Source organism: Hakea prostrata, chromosome 7 (assembly GCF_041222555.1).
Source record: "Hakea prostrata isolate BN-2017 chromosome 7, UWA_Hpros_2, whole genome shotgun sequence".
NCBI classification, from domain to species: Eukaryota; Viridiplantae; Streptophyta; class Magnoliopsida; order Proteales; family Proteaceae; genus Hakea; species Hakea prostrata.
In genome coordinates, this window is record NC_142606.1 from 34,083,999 (window position 1) to 34,093,579 (window position 9,581).

The 9,581-nt window shown below is 41.1% G+C and overlaps 1 protein-coding gene across 1 annotated transcript; it reads right to left on the reverse strand.

Moving 5' to 3' along the window:
- Positions 1-7,209: 7,209 nt before the first annotated feature.
- Positions 7,210-8,401, reverse strand: LOC149010943 (uncharacterized). Its single transcript, XM_089162516.1, has 3 exons — positions 8,107-8,401; positions 7,647-7,795; positions 7,210-7,374 (listed from the first exon to the last, which is right to left on the reverse strand). The coding sequence occupies exons 1-3, from the start codon at positions 8,399-8,401 to the stop codon at positions 7,210-7,212; spliced, it is 609 nt and encodes a 202-aa protein (XP_089018642.1).
- Positions 8,402-9,581: the final 1,180 nt, after the last annotated feature.

Here is a 9,581-nt window from a genome sequence, read left to right on the forward strand (position 1 = left end):
CAAAGGAACGAAGAAAGCTTACAAAGCCGAAATGATCTACACTACAAGTGACGATGAGGAAGAAAATGAAGAATCCAATGATGAAAAGATAAATTTAGCCTTAATGGATAAATCGAATGAAGATCAAGACCATGAGGTAAATTATATACATGATAGTCTTGATTCCATTAATGATGAAAATGATATAGGTAGTTACAGCAGTGTAACAGTCACACCCCACCCGGTGGTCTCGGTTACCCGCCCGACAACCCGTGAGTGCGAGCTGTCACAGGATCGACGGTTTTTGTCCATCAACAATAAATGTAAGTAAAGATAATCATGAGCAATAATAAGTTCTATAATTAAATAAAAGGATTACAGGAGTTCAAATACTCCGTAAAAATATCCAAGGAAGGAATAAATAATCAAAAGAATACGAGTTCAGCGGAAGCAAAAATAAATCAAATGAGTTTCTTTCCAGTTTTCTTTCTAAATCTAAATAATGATTCTCATGAATCACAAGAAAGGGGATTCTCTAGTTCTTCTCCAGACGATCAGTGAGTTTCCTGACAATCCGTCTCCTATGCCCATCAATGGGTGCTGTAAGCGCACTCCATGCACCTGCAGGAGCTCCCACACAGCCTATCTCCATCTTCCATTGCCGGTGCTACATCTCCTTCATAGGAGTAGGTTTCTTCATAGGAAACCAATCCATCTTCCGGCGCATAGCTTCTATCTGTGCATGCTAAAATAACATGGAAATAAAGGAATGAGTTCTGACGAACTCAGTAAGAAACAGAAAATTCTCATCCATATGTCAGACAATCAGCAAAGAAATATGTATGATATGTATGATATGCAAAATATGACATGTAGCTAAGATCTAACTATGCAAGTCTCTAACAGCTGACATGCTTTAAGATATACACCAGCCCTCCTTTGGGTAGGTCTCATCACTTTGATTTGGCAAGGACTGGCTACCTCTGTAGGGATCCTGGGTAAAGGGGTAATTCCACACCTGCTCGCAAACCGTAGGCTGGGGTTAAGTCAACACTCTCTCACCACAACCATTGGCATGAGTACTGGCGCATATCGGGGTTTCTAATCCAATGCAAGTCATAATGGTAACATAACTACATGAAGTACAGATACATACCCTATGGCACCAACCAACTCGGTTCAGTATCCTTTGCAACCTAGGAGTGAGAACCCTCACGGACTGGCTACCGCTATTGGACTCCACTCCCTAACCCTATGGTCATCCACATATTATTGGGGCGGAAAGCTCTCATGATTCCTCACGAAACCTGGCCCGCTCCTCGAACGTCCATGAGCCCAACCCTAACATATGCAACCCTACCATTGCATGAACAATGGTGGACCACTGAATCTCCGCACAGACTAGTTACTGCTCTAGGATGAAATAGAGTCACGTCACCATCGTCACGGGTCATTTGACTTCAATTCCCCTACCGTAAGGTAGTAGTATGTGGGGTACCTAACCATGAGATTTTAGACTCTGCCTAGGTATGCCATCCAATAGTCATGAAGGTGCTAGAGGCATCAGTGAACATATGTCCCATACCCTAGCCCCCTGATATCTCCAGCTAAGATATCCCAAAGGAATACCCTTTCCGTCACAACCATTTACCACACAATCATAATCATACCACAACCAATAGAACAATATCATAATTGATAAAGTATATATCAAGACAATACAAACAGAAAGTATAAGATCAAATCAGCATGTTATATACAGTTACAGCAGTATATAAAAGTAAAAGAGCAGTAGTGATAGACATTGGACTAGCATGTTCAAGTCATTTCATAAAGATGGGGTTGTATGTCCTTACTCGCATATAAGTAATTCGTCCATAAAAAGGAATCCACAAACAATTATAAAACTCCTACTTGAAATAGAGGACACCTATATACAGGGTCACAATAATACATAAGTCAAATGAATCAAATCGGACAAAATCTAGAAGTTGCAAGCTCACTGGAAATGTGAAACCCAGCCCTAACCTTGACCCGGAAACCTTGTTGTTTGTAGGTCCGATGACCCGAAGTAAAATAAGAAGTCAGCTTTGGGCCATCCCAGTAGAGGACTTGGTGTCTGGCTTTGAATCCATGAAAGTTGATGATGAGGTTCTATTTATGGAAACTGAATCCTGATGAAGATCTAATTAGTTGATGGACTTGGAGTGCTCTCTATCTTGGTTTGAAGGCATTTCTACCTATTAGGTAAGTCACTTGACTTGTGTGCAAAACCCCTTTAGGTTTGGATTTGATCTGGACCTTCAATTCCCTGTTTTGGCCTTGCTGTCGGCATTGGTCGACTGATTGGTCGGCGGGCCGATCGACCAATCCACTCGACCAATGAGTGCTGTCTTTGGCAACTAGGTTGATTCTTGCTCTATTTAAGCCCAACCTCGAGTCCACTTCGTATTTGCTGCCTCCAAACCCTCTGGAACGAACCAAAGACCTCTGCAAGTCATCTCTCTTGCATCCTTGGTGATTTCTTGACGGATCTTCGTCGGAACTCTTCTTTTTGCATCAAAAGGTATGTCTACTCTCTCTTCTTCTCCTCCATCTTTGTTTTTCTTTCCTTTTTGAGTTGAGACAGTAGAAGAGATGCTGCATCCTCTGTTGCAAACATCTCTGAACATGTTCTCATGATCATCCTAAGGATTTAAGGCTAAAACAATGATCTTAACCAAGATCATTGCAAGCTTTTGAAGGATTCATGATCAAACCATGATTTAATCTCTGTTAATCTTCTAATCTGAATTCTGATCTCTTTGGATCTTCTTTCATTGATCATGTTAGTGGTTAATGGTTGTGTTTTCTTTCCATGATCCATAATCCATAGAATTCTAGTTGTTCTCTCCTACCTTACTATGTGTTCTTCATGATGCATGATAGTTACATATATGGTAGGTTTTATTTCCTTATTTAGATTTATGCTTCTAAGCCTTATTCCATGAAGACCTATGCATGTTTTCATGTTTTCATTACCGAAAGCAATGATCCATCCTCCTATTGTTCTTGTCCTTGTTTTCTATTTCAAATTCATCAAGATCCATGTTTGAGTTAATTATGGTAACTTTTTGTTTCCTAATTTGGATCTTGATACCTTGATTTGATTAGTGTTTTGAGGTCCCCTATATGCTAGAATACTACTGATGTAGTCTACCCCTTGATTAGTACCCTTTTGAACCACCAAATTCGGATTTCATATCTTAAAACTCTGATTTTATAGGCTTCTGTCTGCATTGGTCGACTGATTGGTCGACTGGACCACTCGACCAATCCACTCGACCAATGGGTACAGACAACTCCAGAATTGGTCTGCATTTCGGATGTTTTGATATATTTTCTGTTAGGGATCTTTCCTAATATGTTGTATATACTTGTTTAGGACCTTCTTCTCAAGTTTGCCGAGATCTTACTTGATTTCTTAGGATTCTTTTGCGAGTTATAAAAGGTAAGGATGGTTATTTCCTTAATTACATAGATAGCATGAATCTAGTTTCTATATTTGAATATCATGAATATGTTTCCTAAATTAGATTCTTACAATGATATACTACTGTTGCATAACTTTGATTACAGTAGCATTACTTATTCATATTGAATTGATTCATGTATGATTTACTTACCAATGTTATACAAGTGATTGTAATACTGATTTCTTTCCATATATGTAGTTACCATATATGTGATGATATGAATTGATGCATGTGTATGCTTACGTATGGTTTGGAAAGGAGAGGTGTCCTTTCGACACTTCTGTCCTTGGACTACTACGGGAATATTATGGGATGTTTCCGGAGATGCCCTCTGGACACCTTCCTAAAGCTGTTGGATGACATATCTAGGATTGTCTAGTAGTGTTTGGCTAGGATGTCTGTTATGTCGGACCCTAATCGGAGGGGGTATTGAGACCGAACGACCCGTGGTAGCAATGGGGATTCATGGGCGCTCAAGACCGGTAACCAACCCGTGAGAGGACAGGAATCACATTGTGGGGGCCATTTATTGGTAGGGTTGCATATGGTTAGACTTGGGCTCACGGGCGCTTAAGACCGGTAACCAACCCGTGAGAGGACGTGAGAGCTTCCCGTTTACCATATGTGGATGATCAATAGGGTTGATGAGTCCGTAGTCCGAGTTGGTCGGTGCCATAGGATACGCCCGACTCTAGTGTGAAGGATACCGGAAAGGATCGTCGGGGACGAGGAATGGAAGTATCTGGATCGACTTGATGTAACCAAGTAGAAGACTTGCATTTGGCTAGGTTTTACCACGACATGCGCCGAGTACTTATACCAAATGGTTGTGAGAGAGTGTGTTGACTTAACCCCCTGCCAAGGTTTGTCTTGAGGGATGAAGGACCCATTACCAATCGGCTGCTCAAGACCGGTGAAATGATCCGTGAGAGAATCCAAGATATCTTAAATGGTTGAGGATGTGAGTGGACTTTCCTAAAGAAGTACGGTGCTATGACTTAAAGCATGTCCGCCAATAGAGACCAGCATCCATAGAGTTAGATTCATTCATTCATTGTTTGTCTCATATCATATTGCATTTATGTTTGTTACGGAATCCTGCCATTTATGTTATTATGGATTTTAAGCGCCTTCTTGGGTTTCTTTGAAACTCATTCCTTTATTGTACAATGTTGTTAGACTATCCTGCAGTCTTGAGTACTATGACGGTTCCTATGAAAAAGCGCAAGGCGAAGAGACATATCTCCGGGGAAGGTGATTGCGGTTACCACAATTACTCTGAAGATCCCGCGGGTGGTTATGCTCCGTACGATGCTTAGTCCGACCATCGAGTGGAAGCGTCCTTGTGCTATTTATGAGATCTATACATACAAGGATGTCGTCTATAAAGTGGAGAATAATTTAGTTACCCAATGTACTTGCTACTGGGATTAGATTTTGTCTAGTTTATTCTTTAGAGCTACTTTTCATTTGGATGTAAAGTGGGATTTTTGCTTCACTTTACTTAAGCTGTTTGATACTCTGATTATATCTATTATTCTGATTCGTTTATGATTCATTCTTTCATTATTGGATCTATGATTTATCTTCCGCACTCTTGTTATGATTGTTCATGATTATGTTATTGTTTATGTGGGAGGTTGATCACTCGATACCTGATCTTCGGGCTGTGGATCACACTCTCGGGTATGCCAGATAGGGTACCGGCTGGGAGGGCGTGACAGGAAATCAGCTGGTCGCTTAAGCTGAGCGACTGCCACTAGTGACCGCCCCAAAAACAGTGAGTTTCAGATCCGAAACTCAGGCTTCTGTTCATCCGATTTCAATCCAATTTTTGGATGACCATAGTCCGAATCTCAAATCTAACATTCCCACAACCAAGGGTGATACGAAACCTAACAATTGTCACCAATTCGGTTATCTAGAATCCTCCCCTTGATTAGATCAATCCTTTTCATGAAAGCAGGGTTTCATTTTCGGACCTGATCTCATTAAGAATATTAAAAAGGTGGTACTGTAATGAGAGGATAATGAACAACCAAAGAGGAAAACAAATCTACGTAATCAAAGCCAAGGATAGAGGAAAAGGGGATCACTTACCTCAACCAGATTAGTAGAACAAGAAAAAGAGCTTCCAGGTCACCAACAACACTTCAGATCACCTTCTAGCACGTCTCCACAGTCGCCTAACCACCAAACACAGCAATCTCGAATATAATATTCGTAAAATAGGTGAGGGTTGCTATATATAGAAATCTGGGGGCAAATTAGGGCAAAACCCTGCAACCAGGACCAGGCGGTCGCTTGGGGCAGTCACTTGGTCTAATCAACCGCCACTAGCAACTGCCCCCCAGTACATTGCTGTACCAAGGTGCTTTTCTCGTGGGGTTGAAACCCAAACACACCCTAGCCCTGATAAACATGTGAGGGAGGTCTTACCTTCATTCCGGACATCTCTAGACATCACATGCCTTCTACCAGAGGTCCTACTTCCTAGTAAGGTAGGTTCTTCATCAGGAGAATCCAGATCCATGGGTTCAGGGTATGGATCATGGACTTCTATCCGGATACTCCACAAATCAATCCGGCTAGATCTTCAAGTTCTCGGACCTGCAATACGGATCCTGGGTTAGAAATACGGGTGTTGTTACATCTCTCCCCCCTTAAAAGAAATTTCGTCCCTGAAATTATGACGTACCTGAAAGTCCGAAAAGATGGGGGTACTTGGTCCGCATCTCATCTTCTTTTTCCCAAGATGCTTCTTCAAAAGAGTGATTCTTCCATCTGATCTTCACCAAGGGTATAGTCCGATTCCTCAACTGCTTATCCTTACGGTCCAAAATCTCAGTCGATTCTTCATCATACGTCAAATATGCACTCAAACCTTCCGGTTCATGCTGGAGAAATTGCTCTGCGCTTGTTAGACACTGCCTTAGCATGGATACATGGAATACATCATGCACACCAGCAAGAGACGGAGGCAGAGCCAACTTGTAAGCTACTGGTCCAACCTTCTTAGTAATCTCAAAGGGACCGATAAACCTAGGGCTGAGCTTTCCCTTAATATTGAAATGCATGACTCCCTTTATCGGTGAAACCTTCAAGAAAGCATGCTCACCAACTTGAAATTCCAGATCGGTCCTTCTCTTATCTGCATACGACTTCTAACGAGATTGAGTAGTTTTGATTCTTTCTCTAATCATATCCACCATAGTACCAGTGGTCTCAATTAGATCAGGGCCAAGAACACGCCTTTCCCCAACTTCATCCCAATACAGAGGAGTTCTACAAGTCTTTCCATACAAAGCTTTAAATGGGGCCATTCCAATAGTATACTGGTAACTGTTATTATAAGCAAACTCCACCAAAGCTAGGTGATCATCCTAATTACCACTCATATCAATAACACAAGCCCGAAGCATATCTTCCAAAATTTGTATGGTCCTTTCCGATTGTCCATCGGTCTGCAAATGATGAGCAGTAATCAAATTCAGCTGAGTACCCAGGGCTTTCTGTAGACTATTCCAAAAACGGGAGTGAACCTCGGATCTCTATCTGACACAATACTAACGAGCACACCATGTAGTCTCACCACATTATCCACATACAATTTGGCTAGCTTATCTATCGTATAGGTGATCTTCATCGGAATGAAGTGAGTAGATTTGGTCAGTCAGTCCACTACCACCCATACTGAGTCATTCCCTTTGCTGGTTCAGGGTAGACCTGTAACAAAGTCCATAGCGATGTCTTCCCACTTCCAACTAGGCACGGCAAGAGGTTGCAAAAGACTAGACGAAGGTTGTCGAATAGCCTTCACTCGTTGACAAGTTCCACACTTGGCAATGAAGTCTTCCACATCATTCTCCATGCTAGGCCACTAGAAATATCCTTTCATATCCTTATACATCTTAACACTTCCATGATGAATAGTGAAGATGGACTGATGAGCATCAGTCAAAATTTCTTTTTTGAGGTCTTCTACAGTAGGAACACAAATTCTTTCTCGAAAAACAGGACCACCATCAAAGGCCAGGAAAAATTTTCTACTTCTTTTTCCTTCGAGGTAATCAAGTTAATCTTCTTCTTCAACTCAAGATCAGTTGATTGCAGAGCAACAATCCTATCTCCTAAACTTGGTTGGACTGATACGGCTAACAAAACAGCACTAGAATCTTCAGACAAAATCTGAAGTCCAAATATGACAAAAGAGAACAATAAAGGCTTACTGAGAGATGTTAGATCCACACTTTCACGATTGCTCTTTCTACTCAAAGCATCAGAAACCACATTAGGTTTTCCTGGATGATATTGAATATCACAGTCATAGTCCTTCACCAGTTCTAGCCATCTTCTTTGTCTCATATTCAACTCTTTCTAGGTGAATAAATACTTGAGACTTTTGTGGTCAGTGAAAATAATATCTTCTCACCATACAAGTAATGACGCTAGATCTTCAGAGCAAAAACCACTGCAGCTAATTCTAAATCATGAGTCAAATAGTTATGCTCGTATTTCTTCAGCTGCATAGAAGCATAAGCAACAACCTTCCCATGTTGCATCAAAACACATCCCAAACTAACTTTAGAGGCATCGGTATATACTGTCAAACCTCCAGAGTCATCTGATAATGTCAACACCGGAGCGTTAGTCAACCTCTTCTTGAGTTCTTGATAACTCTCTTCACAAGCTACATTCCACTCAAACTTGATTCCTTTTATGGTAAGCTTCGTCATAGGGGCTGATAGTCTAGAGAAATTATCAATAAAGCGCCTATAATAACCAGCCATACCAAGAAAAATTCGAATCTCAGTGACTAACTTGGGCCTGTCCCAATCTGCCACAACTTGAACCTTCGCAGGATCAACCTTAATACCCTCAGCAGAAACAATGTGACCCAGAAACATAACTTTGGGTAACCAAAGTCACATTTGTTGAACTTGGCAAACGGCTTCTTCTCTCTCAAACGCTGCAAGGCAAAACTCAAATGCTCAACATGCTCTTCCTTGCTCTTTGAATAAATCAAAATTTCATCAATGATAAATTTGTCCAAGACATCTTGAAATACTCGATTCATCAGATCCATGAATGCTGCCGGTGCATTAGTAAGACCAAAAGGCATGACTCGGAGTTCATAATGCCCATATCTAGTCCTAAATGTAGTCTTGCAGACATCACTAGATTTTACTCTCAACTGATGTCTGATGATATCTAGGTCTCAGATTGATCTTCGAGAAAACAACGGCACCTTTCAACTGATCAAATAAGTCATCGATCCTAGGAAGATAATACTTATTCTTGATCGTCAGCTTGTTCAATTCTCGATATTCTATGCACATCCACATACTACCGTCTTTCTTCTTCACGAACAAGACCGGGGCTCCTCAAGGCGAAACACTGGGTTGAATAAACCCTTTACTTGTCAAGTCATTCAACTGGGTTTGGAGTTCCTTCAACTCGGTTAGAGCCATCCGATAGGGTGCTTTCGAAACAGGGGCTGCTCCAAGAATTAGATCAATTGAAAATTCTAACTCCCTTTTTCGAGGCAAACCAAACAAATCATCAGGGAAAACATCGGGAAAATCCCTAAAAACTTCAATGTCGACAAACTGCTTCACATCTTCCGAAATGTCAACAGAAGAGGAGAGAAGTCCAACATTCTTAGTCCACTCCCTGACTTTCACAGCCGCAGCAACAATCTTCTTACTTACTTCCCTTGATTTCCTTGATATTCGACCGGACTAGTATCCTTAGGACGAAACAATACTTTCCTCTCAGAACAAAGGATGACTACTCCATACTTCGTCAACCAATCCATTCCGAGTATCACATCGAAATCCTTCATATCAAGCTTATCAAACGAGCTTCCAAAACTCTATCAGCAATAATTACTGGACAAGACTCAACTACTTTATCCAATTTAACAACAGATCTAGTAGGAGTACTAATAACAAGTCCTCTTTCTAATTTCACAGTGTAAACGGGAATACGACTCATAAATGAGGATGCAATGAATGAATGAGACGTGCCAGTATCGAATAGTACAAAAGCAAAGGTAGATGATACTGGGGATAATACCGTCACAAC